Below are 18,186 nucleotides of genomic sequence, written 5' to 3'. Positions count from 1 at the left end.
GATTCCCAAATGACAAGTGACTTTTCTTTGTTATTGCTTCTCTTTCTTACCTGTCCATCTTAACCCCATCTAAGAACAATGACAAACTTCAGGATGATAGTGAGATGCTTCCAAGAAAGTTGTTATTGACTGAATTTAGATCACTGGTGATTGAAAACTCCACTTCCAGAAATCCATCTGGCATAAATGATTATGGTCAACTTAACAATTTCAAGAAATTCAAAAAGGTAGGTATTTCAACTGTATCACAACAAGTCAGTGTTTGAAATGTTTTTAGAGATACCAGTGATGCTAAACGAAAATAAAAGCAGTTTATGTTGAAAACTGATATTATTTCTTCTGCTTAAAATGCTTGAAAAAATTCTTCTAGGAAGGACATGAACTTACAGTTAATGAATATATTGGACACCTAGAATGAAATAGATTTCATCAAGATTGAATTCTTTACAAGTTGCTGTTTACCTGGTTTTCTCTACCATAAGCAGAAAGTTTTTGTTGATAATCACAGGATCTTCTCTTGTTAGTCTAATATTGGTCTACAACTACCCTAAGAGGGTTCTTTAGCTCAGGACTTTATGAAGATTAAAATGTATTTAAAATAACAACATATTTAATAATTCAAACTATAGTCTATATTTACGTATAAAACACAATATAAATATGTATGCTGAGTATGATCATCAGACCTGAGTTTCTGCTCATTAAGGAACTGATACTTATTTTTTCGGTAATGGTTAAAAAAAGACTTCTATCCAGTAGGTATTCTTTTGTTGTCTTACATTTGCTTCTTGCTCCAGACCTACTTCTGACTGCTAACCTTTACTTATCCATTTGATCAGAGTACAGTAATTACTCAAAAGTAATTTTTGTGGAAAACTGCTTTCCTCTGTAACATGATCTTGTCATGACTGTGAGGTAGTAGAGGTTTTTCTCTCTACTGTGAGCATTTACTATTAACATTTCACAGTTAAATTAGTTCTACCTACTATGATAGTATCTAAAGGGTTCTGAACTCCATTCGATGGGAAGAATCTCTTCTACTTAGAGCAGAAAATGGAAATATCTTCTAGTTAAATGGCACCACGATAGCTTTTTGTTTAATACCCACTTTTTCTCACCCTGTATCTGATGTTCATGAATAGCACAAAGGCATTCTTACTACATGGTTACTTCATGTTTAATATTGTGTTACAAGATCTCATAAAATTCAAAATACTTTTTTTATAGTTTTACAAAGAAACAGCAGTAATGTTTACTATTGGCACAGAGTGGTGTATTAACAATTGAAGAAGTATGAAGTGATATAAATTTCTGGAAAGTGGTTTGGAAATACTTAAAATGCTTAAAAATACTGCTATCCTTAACCAAGTAATCTGTTCTGAAACTATAGAAGAAATCCAATTCAAAATTTCCATAGGAGGATGTTTAACTGCATTGATATTAATGCAGGAATTTGTCTGAGTTTTTGTATCTCCGAGTCATGCTGGGCCTGGTGGCTCACACTTGTAATGCCAGCACTTTGGGAGGCCAAGGCAGGTGGATGACTTGAGCCCAGGAGTTTGAGACCAGCCTGGGCAATATGGTGAAACCCTCTCTCTACAAAAAAATATAAAAATTAGCTAGGTGTGGTGACGTCTGCCTGTAGTCCCAGGTACTCAGGAGGCTGAAGTCGGAGGATCGTTTGAGCCCAAGAGGCGGAGGTTGCAGTGAGCCAAGATTACACCACTGTGCTGGGCCAGGTATCAGAGCCCCAGCACTGGGAAGTGGTCAACTCATGGGTTGGTAAAAAGAATTTACCGACAACAGTATAGATTTGAAAAAGGAAAGGTTATTAGAAAGGAAGAACACTGCAGAAGAATACAGAGCAGCACCTCAGCGAGAGGACTGAGCACACCATGGCGGATTGTCCTTAGGAGCATTTATGGACCTTAAGGTGGGAGTTTGGGATTGTAAAATGAGTTTCAGCATGGCATTCCAGAGATGTATAAAAATTTTAGTTACTTATAAAAGTTGAAAGAGGCCTGGAATCAGAAGCTGACTTTAGATACTGGGGAAGTTTGATTACTTCTAAATTCCCCACATAAGGAGTTTTGCCTCCGGTTAGCTTGTTTGATGGTCACCAGTTGGTCTTTGCTCCCTTCTAAATTGCTCAGAGAAGTTTTGTCTCTGGGGTCTTTTCAATGGTCACCAGGTGATTTTCTCTCTCCTCAGACTGCACTCTCCAGCCTAGATGACAGAGTGAGACCCTGTCTCAAACAACCCTCCCAATCAATGATATGGTGCTTTTTAAACTTTTAAAATACTGCTTAGGGGTGAAAATAAATTTAAAATTCTCTTTCTACTTCATATGTTGGAATTTTAAAAGCATGTTACAAATATTAAGGAACTGTTACTATTAACAGTGGTATTAACTAATAAGTATTAACAATGATCTTGATAGGCATTTTCACATGGAATTTGCGTTTCTTAAAGCACCTCTTTACTTGTAAACAATTAAAATACCAATTGAAAGTGTAAATTGTTGGCATCCCCAACATCTCCTGCTAGGACTCAGTGAACTGGAAAGTTTTGAAAAAGATTTAAATTTTCATCAATATTAGAAAGAGCTTAAGCTTTGAAGTCGTTCGAACAAAATACAGTAGTGCTGTAAATTGTAGTGTTTGTGTTCATCTCGAGTTGCTTTAATTGTTAAATGATAAGGTAAGGCCATTTTAAAATAAAAACTGGAAATTAAAAGTGTTAACTTATTTTTAATACATAAATCCCATGACATGTCCAGATCTGTATATAGTAATAACTATAAAAGATAAGGGCGAAAACAGATGGGTTTAGAAGAGAGTTATTGCTCTCTAACTTTTATTTGTAGAATATAAACGTCTTTGGCACTTATGCGTGATTTACCATCTTTGCTTTTTAATCTTTTTTTTAAAATGGTCATCTTTGTTGTTAATATGTTTTATCGTACTACTTTTATTATTCAATAGGTCACATATCCTGGAGCAGGAAAACTTCCACACATCATTGGAGGATCAGATCTAATACCTCATCATGCTCGAAAGAATACAGAACTAGAAGACTGGCTAAGGCAGGAAATGGAGGTTAGTAGGAAGTGAGGCCCAGAAACTTGTTTAAATTGCACTTTGGTCCCTTATGGTGGCCTTCAAGCAAATTCTTCTTAAAACCAAATTAAAATACGTGACATAAAGTCATTCATTCAGGAAAATTCCTGAGTTACACAGCGTTAATCTATACCCTTCTGTAACACTGCTTTAAAGGAATACTAAATTTACTTTTGTTTAAAAAAAAAAAAGCGAGACCTAAGAAATTCAGTTTACATCCTAATGAAAAGGGGGAGATAAAAGCCACAAAAATTTAAGGAAAACTAAAAGAATGTGGAGGATATTACAAATATATCACTTAAATAGTATGTCAAGGGACTGGCCTTTTTAAATCTGGAGATTGTGTTTTAACAATTCTGAAAATTTCTCATTCGTTTTCTTGAATATTAGTTACCTTTTTGCTGTTTTCCCCATTATCTCCTTCTGGAATTCGAATTTAATGTCAGTTAAATTTTCTTTTCCATTTGCCTTTCCTGTGTGTTTCATGTCTTTGTTTCTCTGGGTTATATTTTTGGCAACTGCTGCAGATCATCTTCCAATTTACTACTTCTGTCTTCAACTCTAGTTGGCATTGCATCCATTCATTCATTTTCTCATTACTGGAAGTCTGTTTTATTTCTTTCTAAATCTTCTTGTTCCTTGCTCTTTTTCAAGCTTCTCCTTTTATATTCTTTGCCTAATGATACCATTACTAAAATGTTTGATCTGTTTTCTGCTCTTACAGTACCTTGTTTTCAAGTTTGTGCTTTGTGATTTTTGAATATGAACCGATTGTTTTCTTTGGAACTCAATCTGTGAAGTTTTCTTGAGTCTTAAGTTCGGGTTTATTTCCCCTAGAAAAGGTATGTTTTTTATCTTCCAGTCTTCTTCTACCAATATGAGACCACTTTAAATTAAAATATCTTCTTGTGATTCTTTGAATCACCCGGACAGTTAGTATGTATTAATATTTGGACCAGAAGCCTGAGTGAATGAAGGCCAGCTTGTCATTAGAAACTTCAAATGAGATTTTTATTTCTTTCCTTCACTAAGTGCCAGGATGAAGATGGACAAGTTTCTTTGCTAGCTCCTTCTGTGTTGTAAGGTTTATTTCTCTTTCTTCCTTTAGTGCTGGGTCTTTTATTAAAGTCACCATCTTGGGTTTTCTTTCGTATCACTCATACCCCATATAGACATTAAAGCAGAGTTCAGGTTTTTCATGACTTGCAGATACTCACAGGGCAACGCAAAAGCTGACTGTGGTCCTTGCTAATCTCTCAGGGTTCCTTGTTTTGCTTTATAGTTGGTGTAGTGTAATTCGCTTTTTAAAATACTTTTCTATCAGTTATTTTTAAAAAGGGTTATTTAGGAAAGTCACCCATGAAGTAGAGTTGTTAAGGTCATTCAGGATGCTTATTTTTAAAAAATGAAAGAATGGAAATCACATCCTTTCTCCTTTCCTTTTTTAAAGAATAAATTGGCTTTATTATTTTATAACATGTGCATTCCACAGAACTATGGTAGTACACAAAGAATGAAGATGTGAAAACCTAAAGCCCAGAAATTACCTGTTTAAACAGTTAAGTGAACAACATTCCAGATATCTCTTCATTGAGGAGTACTGAGAGGCAGGGACAGACTGGGAAGGAAGGGAGACATTGATAGGAAGAAGTTAAAATGAAGGCATTGCTGAATTTCTATAAATGTTTCTTCCCTCCAAGATATTTTGTGAGATCTGTCTAATATTAAGGAAGAAAACTATAAAAATCACTTAAGTCGGATTTGGTAGTTGTTTTAAACTTCATTTTTAATTTCACATATACAATTATTTGTTGGCTCCCTACAATGAAAAGTGAGGAGATTATTAGTACTTCCTCCCACCTAGCTTCCCTCACCTTATGCCAGTCCTATTTGTCCCCTTTTTAGGTGACTTGCATGACCACAGCCATCTTTCTTAAGCTTGAAAGCCAGTAACAGTCAGAATACATCTCAGTGTCGATCATTCTCCATTAGTTTTTCCTGACATATAGTATGCTGTTTTGATTTGCAGGTGTAATTCTCTTTCTCAGGAAACTTTTTTCTATTATATATTTTAAAATATTTTGTATTTGCTGGGCTCTCTACATTTAAGACATAACTATCGTTTTATTGGATTACCTTTGTCCTCCACATCTATTTTTTCTGCATTCACTGTGGTTTTCTTAGGCTCTTTCACTGTATCAAAAATTTACATTTCAGGTGTGTCTGTAATGTTTCTCACCAAGTATGTGACCTTACGCAAATTACTTAATGTCTCTGTTTCCATCTGTGCAGACTGAGAATAATAGTAGTACCTTTATTTCACAGACATATGAGGGAGGATTAAATCAGATACTACATATAAATCATTTATAACAGTGGAAAGTGTTAGAGTGTTAGCTATTTCTAATTTATTTAATTCTGAAAGGCTGTTACTATGGTTCTTTTACTTAGCATTTGTTCTTTTTTCATTTCATTGTTCTGTTAACATCTAATTTTTTGTCATTATTTCATTGCTTTCATATTTCTATTTTGCTTTTTATTCATAGATTATTATTTCCTGCAGATTAGGTTCTTTATCTGTTTTCTGCATGTTCTGTTCCAGTATCCCTTTCCTGTTTTTGTCTTCACTTGGGTAAAGGGAAATGTCTTATCCAGATACTCTGTTTGCTACATAAAGGATCATATGCCATCTTATGCAGGGATTGCATTCAGAAGCAAGTTTGTGAGACAGAAGTTGAGTATAATCAAAATTACTTATAACATTCTTAACTTGCCCATAAGAACAGAATTCAGCCAGACGTGATGGTGTGGCTCATGACTATAACCCCAGCACTTTGGGAGCAGGAGGATCACTTGAACCTGGGAGTTCAAGACTAGCCTGCACAACATCTTGAGACCCTGTCTCTACAAAAAAAAAATAAATAAATGAAAATTAAACAAAAAAACACAACAAATCAGCTGGGCATGGTAGTGCGTGTGCCTATAGTCCCAGCTACTCAGGAGGCTGAGGTGGGAAAATTGCTTGAGCCTAGAAGGTCAGTGTTGCAGTGATCCATGATTGGAGCCCCTGCACTTCAGCCTGGGTGACAGAGCAAGACCACGTCTCAAAAATAATAATAATAAAATAAAAATTAAAGAACAGAATTCCCTCATGCCTCACTGTCAGCATGGCATCATGCTCAAACAGTCAATGGCACATGGCATGTCCCATCTAGTTTCTGTTGTCTGAAGACATTGAATCTGGGAGAGGAAGGGCTCAGCTGGAGCTGTGTGCAGCTTGGGCTAGCTGTCTCCTGGGATTTTAATTAAATGTCCTGTACCAGGGAGTGTGCCCTAGCTAAAAGAGAATAACCTAGCATTATTGGGTTGTTTACCTAATTTGTTAGATCCTTGGAGCCTATGTGTTTGGTCAGTGTCAGCCCCACTTCTTCACCTTCTATACCATTAGTCCCTTCCCAGCAACCTACTAGCAATTGTTTTCCCTGTTGACGCTACCTTTTCCCCAAATTTGGGGCATTAGTAAGAACCCTCAGGTTTGACCAGTTCTGTAGCGCTTTTAATGGATTGGGACAGTATTAGGAATCAGCTGCATCAGAATCATTTGGTTCTTTGCACAACTGCACTTTTTAAGTGTATGACGTGGTTTAAACTCTTTTCCTTCATTAATTAACACGGTCAAGTTTTGTTTGATTAATTTTAGATGGGGAAGAAGTTGAGAGAATGATGATACATCATACATCTGCTGACTGTTTTCTATTTTTTGCTTATTTCATTAGGAATTAGATGGACTGTGTTCTAGATGATTTCACCAAATCACTTCTCTTTTTGCTAGAGTCATTTTAGATGCTATTGGTAGGACTTACTCTATAACAGACTTGACTTTCTTTTGCTGCGTGGCTACTGTTTATTTATGTAAATGTTCTGTACTGCCATTTCATTTCCCTGTTGGCTGCAGCTATTCTTTTTCTATATTCCCTTCCTATTTTTCTTTTTCATCCCTTCTTTCTCTGCCTCTGCTGCAGACCCACCAGTCTTAGTTTTCATAATCACTGCATCAGTTCCTGAAGTTCCCTTGAATTTAGGATATTTTCATTGTGTACATCAAACAAAAATTATTTGAACTGTATCCAACCTGATTTGAATTTGAAAGACTATGAGTAGTAGTTATTGCAGACCTCTGAAAAATGCCAGTAATATGAGGCATTCCTGTTTCTTAATACTATTTTATATGTTTTTACTAAAATATATGTGAAAAAACTGCTTTCTCCTCACTGTTTTTTCTTTACTATGCTACAGCTTTAAAATTATTCCCCAGGAAACCTCTAAGAATATTTAGAAAAATGATACCAGTAGTTATTTTGACAACTGTTTTATTAAAACTATGTCTTCCCATTTATGTTCTGCTATCCCTATTAGAAAATCTGAAAAGATAAGATGTAATTTTGTTTCACTGTATGATAGAAAAATCAGTCTGTAAGATCGAATCCCTGCAAGTCACTCTTGTAGGCTTGCTCTAGAGATTCAGAAGCCCTGAGGCAGCCTGGTTAAGAGCTAGTGCTCTTAATAAGGTAGACCTGGTCAAATCCCAGCTATTCCATCTGAGTTCCCTTACCTTCTGCAGGTTACCTAACCTAAGTCTCTGTTACCTCATTGGTTAAAATTGAGATAATAGTATAATAGTAGTAATGAAGTTACATGAAAATGAAGTGAGATTATATATATACATATATATATATATATAGAGAGAGAGAGAGAGAGAGAGTTTAAGATAGTATCTGGAAGCGTTCAAATGTAAGTTAGTAACAGTAAAAATAAACACAGTAAGTCCTTAACATTGTCAATAGGTTCTTGGAAACTGCAACTTTAAGCGAAATGACATAAACAGTATTATTTCTCATGAGTACAACAAAACAACATGATTCAAGGACCTGCTGTTTGTCATCTCACAGTTGCAGTTTCCAAGAAACTATCGAAAACATTAAGTCAGGACTTACTCTATCTGTATTTAAGGAACTTCTGGTCTTTTAGAGAGGATAGGGTGCAAACATAAATAATTAAACAGAAGGTAGAAATTGATAAGCATCTTGGGAATTCTGTAGCTGAAGTTTTGGGAGAGTTCTTCATAGCAGGCATTGTTTTTGAAAGAAGGGGATCGGGAAGCCTTTGCTAAAGAGGCACTAAATAAGTATTGAATGAATGTACCTTTAAAGATGATTACATGTGGGAAGAGGGAAAAAGAGGAATTAACTTCCTTGGCAGAGGGAGAAACATGAACAAAAGCAGATAGAAGGTCACAGAATATTTATTAGGAGATGATTCTGGGGTTTTGTTTTGGTTTTGCTTTTTTCTTTTTTGTGTGATTCAGTTTTAACCGGCATACAGAGCCCACGAAGAGGAGGTTGAGAAGTGATTAGGAAAGTAAAATGGAACCAGGTTATGAAGAACCCTGCACATTTCAGCGGGTCACATGCAAGGGTTTGTGTTTTCCTTGGTAGGTGGGAGAAGTCACTGAAGGGTTTCAAATGGCATATGATAGGGACATAGCTGGACTTCAGGAAGATGCACTCAGCACAGGGATTTTTTGATTTTGACTCTGTAAGGTGCTGTAGTAGTTTAGTGAGTTTGTATTTAAAAGGACTTTAGAGGAGAGGTAATTTAGCAGCAGCCTCTAAGCCCTGATTTGGGACCAAGAACACAGGAGCCCCTTTAACTGTGGAGCTGCTGTAGTTGAAGGTGGGGTAAATGTTGCCCTCTTAGTCTCATCAGTGGTCTGATCCCCAAGCACTGAAATCTCATTTAGTAAAAGGGTTTTGCTGGAAAGAGTGTTTAAAAACTCAGCAAGCTAGCAATATACATTGGTTGTCTTTGAGTGGAGATTGGTGGGAGAAAGCTGTTTAATTAGAGCTCTTTCGTAATAATACTAGCATGGAGTGAAAATATAGAAGATCCGTTAAATGAAATATTGCAGAGGCAAGAACTCATAGACTTGGTGACCTCCAGGATGTGGAAATCTCTAAGATGACAGTGACCTATCACTATAGCAATTCATTAACTATATATTCACCACTGAGCAAATGTTTGATATTATGTTAATTTTGACAGGTACAAAATCAACATGCAAAAGAAGAGTCTCTTGCTGATGATCTTTTTAGGTAAAGTTTGATTCAGCTTTCTCATGTACCTTTGAGAGATGTATATAAAATTTAGTTCTGTTCATAGAAATTAAGAATTTGTTTCTTGTGTCCTCATAGACAACTAGTCCCTTCACCTAACATAAGTGTTTATTTTTATTACTTAAGCACCTCTCGATTGGGTTAATTGAATATAGCATTGAGGTTTGGGGTTAAGTCGTATTGTAAGATACTTAAAATTTGTATGGGGGCATTCAGGCAAAAAGACGGTTCCTGAATTGTGTGAAACTGTTGTGTAAATTTGTGAGATTTTTCAGCTCTGAGTAGAATTATGATTGAGTTTTGAATTAAGACAAGTAAAATGCCAGACTATTTGTTTAGTTTTAATTGGCACATGCATAAAAACAAAAGGCTGGATTAGAGTTTCACAGCAGGTTTTTTATGGGAGGTTTTAGAGTTGTACTATGTGATTATAATTTAATTCTGATTTAATACATTTTCAGCATTCCTGCAGACCTAACAAACCTATTATAATAATTGCCTCTGAAATACTAATACAATACTGTAGAGGTAGATATCAGGTAGGGGAGAGGAATATTTTCCCAACTTAAAGACAAAACGAAGAAATACTTTTTGAGTCTGTTTTGCAGCCAATTAGATTGATTCTCTAATTTCATACTTGAGAGTATAAATTGCTGGTAAAAATGTTGACAAACAGGCTGGGTAATCCCAGCACTTTGGGAGGCGGAGGTGGGCAGATTACGAGGTCAGGAGTTCAAGACCAGCCTGGCCAACATGGAGAAACCCCGTCTCTACTAAAAGTACAAAAATTAGCCAGGCGTGGTGGCATGCACCTGTAATTCCAGCTACTCAGGAGGTTGAGGCAGGAGAATCGCTTGAACCCGGGAGGCGGAGGCTGCAGTGAGCTGCGACCATGACACTGCACTCCAGAGCCAGATTCCGTCTCAAAGAAAAAAAAGGTTAACAAACAATACTGATTTGTCATTAGTCGAATGAGATAAGTTGTTCAGCCATATTTGTTTAACTGCTGTAGGAGAAAATGTTGTAAAGTGCTAATTACATTTAAGTAGATTATGCTCTTTTATACAGATGATTTGCTTCCATTAAGGGGAGGAATGGGGATCTTTGAAGCCATAGAGAAAGAAGTATAAACATATCTTCATTTTTAAACTGTTTTCATTAATTATTTTAAAGCTTTACAGGATTTTTGTTACTGTTGATTTTTTTGTTTGGTTTTTACCATATTTTCATCAAAGCAACATCAAAGGGATAAATGAAAATAAAAATGTCAGTGATTAATATCTGATCCTAAGGACAAAATTGTCATTCCTATCCTATTTGCCAAAGTGTGACTACAGTTTGAAAGTCCTTTACCTTTAAAAGAAATACTATCCCTTATCTAAATATCATTTAACCCCATTTCTTTCTTTGCAGATACAATCCTTATTTAAAAAGGAGAAGATAACTGAGGATTTTAAAAAGAAGCCATGGAAAAACTTCCTAGTAAACATCTACTTCAGGCCAACAAGGTTATATGAATATATATAGTATATAGAAGAGATTTAAGTTACAATATGTTATGGCCTAAATTTATTAAATAAAATGCACAAAACTTTGATTCTTTTGTGTGTAACAGTTACTCTGTTTACAGGCTTTCTCATTGCATCTTTTTTTTTTTTTCATTTTTCAATGTGTTTTGTTTATTAAATAGTTATTTAGTCACAGTTCAAAATTCTAAATGTACATAAGGTAAAAACTAAAGTTACCCTTCCACCATTGTCCTAGCTACTTGGTTCCCTGGAGAAAAAATTCATGATATTCATTTCTTATGAATCTTTCCTGGGATTTTTGAGTCCTATTCAAATTCCTATTTTTAAATAATTTCCTACACAAATGATGGCATAACATATACAGTGTTCTACACCTTGCTTTTTTACTTAGTAGATTAAAAATTATAGGAATATCAATATATTTTTTATTATTATTTCTTTTCCATTTTGCTGTAGTCTTACCTAAACTCTAGTGATCCAAACAAAATGGCTTCAGTGGTGCAGATGTCACCTACATGTTGTTCTAGTACTAGAAACTGAATACCATGTGGAGACTTCATTAAACATGGGTTTAGTTTTCACCAGAATGGAAAGACCTGTATCCATTTTTGATGGTCTTACTGAGCTGGGTGTGTGTCTGTTTTGAGCTTATATAGAGTCCTAGTTTTCCTACTTAAAAAGTAGAAATGGTGAGATTGTTTTCTTTTTCTACCTTAAAGGGAGATGGTAAGAAACAACGAATGTCTTTTTTCAAACTTTATTGACAAGTGATTTTCAACTCTTGTGTTCGAGAATATATTCATGTACCTGTGATCCAGCAAGAAGGAAGCTCCAATCAAGAATCACTACAACTGCTTAGTTGTCTGGAGAATGAGAAATGGAACAGTGAGGAATGGAGGCCATATTTCCATGACTTCCCTTGTAAACAGAAGCAACAAAAGGGACAAGAGGTTGGCCTCTACATCACTCTCACCTTCCAAATCTTGTGGAAGTGCATCTACTTGCCAGAACCAAATTAAACTTACTTCCAAGTTCTGGCTACTTGCAGGTGGAACTCCAGCTGCAAGGGAGTTAGGGAAATGAAGTTTTTTTTTTAAAGCTTCTCAGCCTTCCTAGGGAGCAGAAATTAGGTGAGTCAGTCTGCAATTTCTACTATATGCATTGAGATCAGTTAGATTATAGAAATATTATAGAGAGTTATGAACACTTAAATTATGATAGTGGTATGACATTGGATAGAACATGGGATACCTTAGAAGTAGAATTGACAGGGCATATTAATTGATGAAATGGAGTCATTTGAGTCTGTTAATAGCCATGTGTCATAATTACCGAGTGAAGCTGGTGGAACATATGGTCTCCATTTTACAGTTAAGGAATATAATGGACAGATTAATATTGGTCTCTGTCATGCCCACAATCCCTTTCTAAGACTGCCCTACCTATAGCAATTTTTATATTTGTCAATTTATGAATATAATGAATGAGAATTCTGGTACCTCCTATCTTTACAAATATTGGTGGTGTCAGTATTTTTCCTTTTAACCATTCCAATGGGTGTGTAGTGATGTTTCATTTTGGTTTTAATTTGTATATCCCTGATAACTATAATTGGGTCATAGAAATTCTTTATACATTCTAGATGCAAGTCTCTTGTCAGATATATATATTGAGAATGTTACACCTAGTCTGTGGCTTGACTATTTTCTTTATGTCTTTTGATGAATAGAAGTTTTAAATTTTGAAGGTCAAATTTATTTTTTTCTTTTATGTTTTATATTTTTTCTCTCCAATTTAACCCCAAGATTTCAGGTATTCTGCTTTATTATATAAACTTTATTTTTTATATTTGTGATCCATCTTGAATTGATATGTATGTTGTGAATTATGGATCAGGGTTCTTTTTTCCCCCATACAAGTATCCAGTCATTGTAACACTGTTTATTGAAAGAATTATCCCTTCCTCATTAAATTACATTGCCATTTAGTAAAAAATCAGTTAACCATAATGGTGGATCTGTTTCTGGACTTTCTGTTCTGTTACATTGAAATGTTTGTCCATCCTTGCACTCATACCACACTGCCTTGAATTACTGTAGCTGCATAGATGCTCCTTAAGTTGGGATAAACGCAACGTAAGTTGAAAATACTGTATTTTAAGTCAAAAGTGCATTTAATCCACCTTAACCTACATCATAGCTTAACCTAGCCTACCTTAAATGTACTCATGACACATTAGCCTATAGTTGGGCAAAATCATCTAACACAAAGACTGTTTCATTGTAAAGTACTGAATAGCTCATCTAATTTATTAAATACTAAACTGAAAGCAAAAAACAGAATGATTGTATAGCTACTTATTAACATACACAGCTGAAAGCACACTGGGCCTGAAGAATGTTTGAAGCATTGCACTAAAATTGCGGCATGATGGGGAATACTGCAGCAACAGGATTATCAATTTCCCTACTGATTAGGCTTGAGTAGAAGCATTGGTTGAAGGCACTAAGGGCACTGACACTGACGGTTTAGCAGGAATAGTGTTCTTCACAAAGAGCAAGAATCAGTTTTTACCCTCCTGATGCTGTGGCTGACTGGGAGCTGCGGCTTGCTGCTGCTGTCCAGCATTGCAAGATTAAGTATTGTATGGGCACATTACTAGCCAGGGAAAAGAACAAAATTCAAAGTAGGCTTTCTATTGAATGTGTATCACTCTTATACTACCATCTAGTCGAAAAATGGTAAGTCAGGACTATGTAGGAAGTCTAGAAGTCTGATAACATCAGTCCTCTGAGCATGTCAATTTCTATCCCAAAAATAGGCTAGAATTATTGTGCTGAATCTAAAAATCAATTTGTGAAGAACTGACATCTTAAAAATATTCAATCTTCCATTCCATGCATGTAATATGTCTATTCATTTACTTCAATCGATCTACTCTTTCCACATTGTTTTGTAGTTTCACTGTAGAGGCTTGGACATCTGTTTTAAATCTGTCCCTAAGCATTTTTTTTGGTACTGTAAATGATACTTTCAAAAAGTTCATCTTGCAATGATTTATTTCTTCTATATGAAAATACAATTACTTTTGGTGTATAGAATTTGGATCCTGTGAACTTGCTAAACTCACCTATTCTGGCATTTTTTTTTTTTTTTTCCCCGCAGATTCCTTAGGATTTTAAGTACACAGTCATGTCATTGGTGAATACAGGCAGTTTTACTTCTTCCTTCCAATTGTTTTTGTCTTCTCTTTTACCTGTTACAGTGGCTATCAATGCAATGTTAAATGTCTGTATTTTTTCTCTCAAGGAGCTATAGATGTTCTGCCTCTAGTAGTTTCAGTAGTTTGTGTCTTTTAAGGACTTCACATTTTCCAGTAAGTTGTGAAATGTATTGGTATAAAAGTTTATAGTATTTGTGTTAAAATGTCTGTAATATGTCGTGGAGTCTCTTGTTATCTGAATCTTGTGTTCTTTAGTTCTTATCTAGCTAGAGCTTTATAAATTATATTAAAATTTTTTGAAGAACATTTAATTTCATTAATTTTCCTCTAGTGTATGTCCTTTTTCTATTATTTATTTATTTACTTATTTATTTATTGAGACTGTGTCTCACTGTCACCCAGGGTGGAGTGCAGTGACCCGATCTGGCTCACTGCAACCTCTGCCTCCCAGGTTCAAGCGATTCTCCTGCCTCAGGCTCCTGAGTAGCTGGGGTTACAGGCATGAACCACTGCGCCCGGCCTCTCGTTTTTCTATTTCATTGATTTTCACTTTCCTTCCTTCGGCTTACTTAGGGTTAATTTGCTCTTTTTCCCTAGTCCATTGTAGATCATTGATTTTAAACCCATCTTCAAAACTGAGTATTTAGAATTTCACTCAACACACCTCTTTAGCTGCATGTGATAAATTTGGTTACTTGTGTGATCTTTTGGCTCAAAAAATGTCCCAATTTCCCTGTGATTTTTTTTCACTGACATATGGACTAATTTCCAAATATAATTTTTCCATCTACCAAAAGATATAATAGTTAATTCTTACTTATTTCTATATGTTACTATTTCTAAAATTCCACTGTGGTCAGAGATCATATTCAGTAATATTTTAATCTTTTTAAATGTTTTGAGACTTGTTTTATGGGCAAGCATATTGTTGGCCCGTTTTGGTGAATATTCTGGTTGCATGTAAAAGGAATGAGTATTCTGCAGTTTAGGAGTGTAGTTTTTCTATATATGTCAGATCAGCGGTTGGTAATGCCATTGAATATCTCTTACATCCTTTGATTTTGTCTACTTAATCTCCAACTATGATTGTTTGTCTCACCTTAGTTCTCCATTGTCTTTTATGTATCTTAAAACTCAGTAATTAGGTGCATATACATTTAGAATTGATATGTTTTCCATTAACTAAACATTTTGTGATAAAATATCTATCTCTAATACTTGTCTTGAAGTCTTTTATTAGTGTTTTCATGGTATGTCTTTTTCCAGTTTTACTTATAACCTATTGGTATCTTTATATTTAGATAAAGCTATTGTAAACCTTGTTGAAGCTTTTTATTCAATCTGATGATCTTAGCTTTTAAGTGTGTGGTGCTTAAGCCACTTGTATGTAAATATAATTATTGCTGTGGTTGAGTTGGAGTATATGATCATGCTTATTTTCTCACTGTCCCTTGTTTCTCTTTTTCTGCCTTGAGTTATTTTTTAGTATTCCATTTCATCTCTTCTATTGGCTTTATAGTTGTACCTTTTGTTTTTAGTAGTTACCATAAGGATATGGATTCTTCTCTAGAATAACACACCACTAATTGTATAATGTATACACCTGATAAAAGTATACTTCTGCCGCATACAGTGGCTCATGCCTGTAATCCCAGCACTTTGGGAGGCTAAGGCAGGCAGATCGCTTGAGCTCAGTTTAAGATCACCCTGGGCAAATATGGCAAAACCCCATCTCTACAAAAAATTAGCTGTGTGTGGTGGCACTTGCCTGTGGTCCCAGCTACTTGGGAGGCTGAGGCAGGAGGATCGCTTGAGACTGGGATGTTGAGGCTGCAGTGAGCCAAGATTGCACCACTGCAATCAAGCCTGGGAGACAGAGTGATACCCTCTCTCGGGCGTGGAGGGGGGAAGTATACTTCTCGTTGTCCTTCTGTACAGTGCTATAATTATCGTATATTTTACTCTACATGTCCTAAATCATACAATTTTTTACTTTTTGTTTAAATTGTTTATGCTTAAACACATTCTCAACAGTCAACTGGATTTTGAATAATTTAAGAAATGAGAAAAATACATAATTTTTATTTACCATTTCTGGCATTTTTCTTTCTTTCATGTAGATACATGCAGGTATCATGTACCTTAGTGTGAAGAATTTCCACCTTTTGCAGTGCAGGTCTTCTGACAGCATATTTTCTCAACTTTCACATATCCAAAAACGACTACTTCACTTTTGTTTTGAAGAATATTTTCACTGGATATAGAATTTTAGTTTGGCAGTATTTTTACTTCAGCAATTCAAAGATATTTAAGACTGTCTTCTTGATTGCATTTTTCCTAGTCATGTATTTCTTATCATTGTTCCCTTTTTTCTCCGACAGCTTTTAAACTTTCCTACTTTTCAGCAATCTGTTAGGTGCATAGGTGTGATTTCCTTTTTATCCTGTTTGCAGTGTGAGTTTCTTGGATCTATGGGTTGTAGATTTCTTAAATGAAATTTGGAAATTTTTCTGCTTTTTATTCTCCAAATACGTCTTTTTCTGGCTCAGTCTTCCTCTCCTTTTGAATTCCAACTATACATGTTAGACACTTGATATTATCCCATCAAGTCTGGCAATTATTTTTTTAGTTTTCTTTATGCTTTGTTGGGATAGTTTATATTAACCTGTCCTCAAGTTCATTGATCTTTTCTTCTCCAGTATCCTGTATGTTAAGCTCATCTAGTGAATTTTTCTTTTCAGAATGTACTTTTCAGCTATACAATGTTCACTTCTTAGTATTTCTTCTGAGATTCCCCACTTCTTTAGTGTCATTTTAATATTTTGAACATATTAACTGTTTTAAAGTACTTGTCTGCGATTTCCAACATTTGTATCAATTCTTAGATGTTTTGATTGCTTGTTTTTTCTGGTTGTGTCACATTTTCTTGTCTGGACACCCAGTAATCTTTTACTGTGTGCTGGACATTGTTGATGCTGTTGTTACAGTCTGGATTTTGTCTTCCTTGAGGAGTGTCAAGTCTTGTGCTGGCAGGCAGTTCATTTACTCACAGACCTGCCTGATCCTGTTGCGGCTTAGTTTGGGGCAAATTAAGGTACCCCTATTCGCAAGGCATGGCCTTTTTGGGGTTTCAGCTGAACGCTTGAGGTGGTGGCTCTGCTATTTGGCCAGAATTCCAAAGTCTTCCAGAACTGAATACCTTCAAAGTCTCCACTCAACCCCTAACTTACAGCTGCTAATCCCTAAAGCCCCATGGTTTTTCCCTGTACTGTTTAGTATTGTGCCACATGTAAGAAAATTATGCAGATTTCTGCAGCTGCTTCTCTGCAGCTTCCTCCTCCCCAGTACTCTGCTCAGCAAATTCTAGCAGGAACCCTATACTGTGTTATTTTCTTCCAACCAGACATACTCCACTTTATGTTAGTTTACAAAGTACCTTCAAGCAGAAAGTCAGGGTGATTATGGAGCTCACCGCTTGTTTCTTCTCTTAAAAATCAGTCCTGGACTGCTGTCTACAACTGTGTGAAAACACTGCTTTATGTATTTTCAAGAGTTTTGTAGTTGATTCTTACAGTAAAGGGTAAGCCCCATTCTTATTACTCCATCATGATTAAAACCAGGATGCCATCCTTTTATTTTTAATTTGAAGGTTTTCATTCTTTTTATGCTTTATCAGTCATCATCTTTACCTTTTTTACCCTGTTCCTTCCCCAAAGACACCATTTCTCTTGAATAACCTGCATGCGGGGGGCAGAGAGGGGGTTGTTCAAAATAATCAGGGTATCTCTTTAATCCTTACTTCACATACTCTTCAGACTAGCCTTAGGGGACTCGGACCCTTTATCCCCCCACGCCAAGGAATGTACACAACTTAAAATGACTGTATGATCAGATCAAAATGGCTCTATGCAACAAGCAGCCTTTGTAACTGAGTTAGATTTTTAGTATTTTTTTTTTCAGATAGTTCCACTCTGAGGCCCAGGCTGGAGTACAGTGGTGCAGTCTCAGCTCACTGCAACCTCTGCTTCCCAGGTTCAAGCAATTCTTGTGCCTCACCTCCCAAGTAGCTGGGACTACAGGCACCCACCATCACGCCCAGCTAACTTTTGTATTTTTAGTACAGATAAGGTTTCACCATGTTG

General features: G+C 35.7%; 1 protein-coding gene across 2 annotated transcripts in view; it reads left to right on the top strand.

Annotated features, from left to right (window-relative positions):
- Positions 1 to 12,830, top strand: part of NBN (nibrin) — a 51,499-nt gene extending 38,669 nt beyond the window's left edge. The window contains exons 13-16 of one of the 2 annotated variants that reach the window (XM_025393651.1): positions 75 to 227; positions 2,985 to 3,098; positions 9,222 to 9,271; positions 10,706 to 12,830. In XM_025393651.1, the coding sequence (XP_025249436.1) occupies positions 75 to 227; positions 2,985 to 3,098; positions 9,222 to 9,271; positions 10,706 to 10,736 (348 nt within the window). In that variant the 3' untranslated portion in view covers positions 10,737 to 12,830. The remainder of the gene's footprint in view (positions 1 to 74; positions 228 to 2,984; positions 3,099 to 9,221; positions 9,272 to 10,705) is intronic. The other variant, XM_025393652.1, reaches the window with a different exon arrangement.
- The last annotated feature ends 5,356 nt before the right edge of the window (positions 12,831 to 18,186 follow it).

Source organism: Theropithecus gelada, chromosome 8 (genome assembly GCF_003255815.1).
Source record: "Theropithecus gelada isolate Dixy chromosome 8, Tgel_1.0, whole genome shotgun sequence".
Taxonomy (NCBI): Eukaryota; Metazoa; Chordata; class Mammalia; order Primates; family Cercopithecidae; genus Theropithecus; species Theropithecus gelada.
Note: the sequence above shows the minus strand (reverse complement) of the source record. Positions and strands in the feature narration are given on the sequence as shown.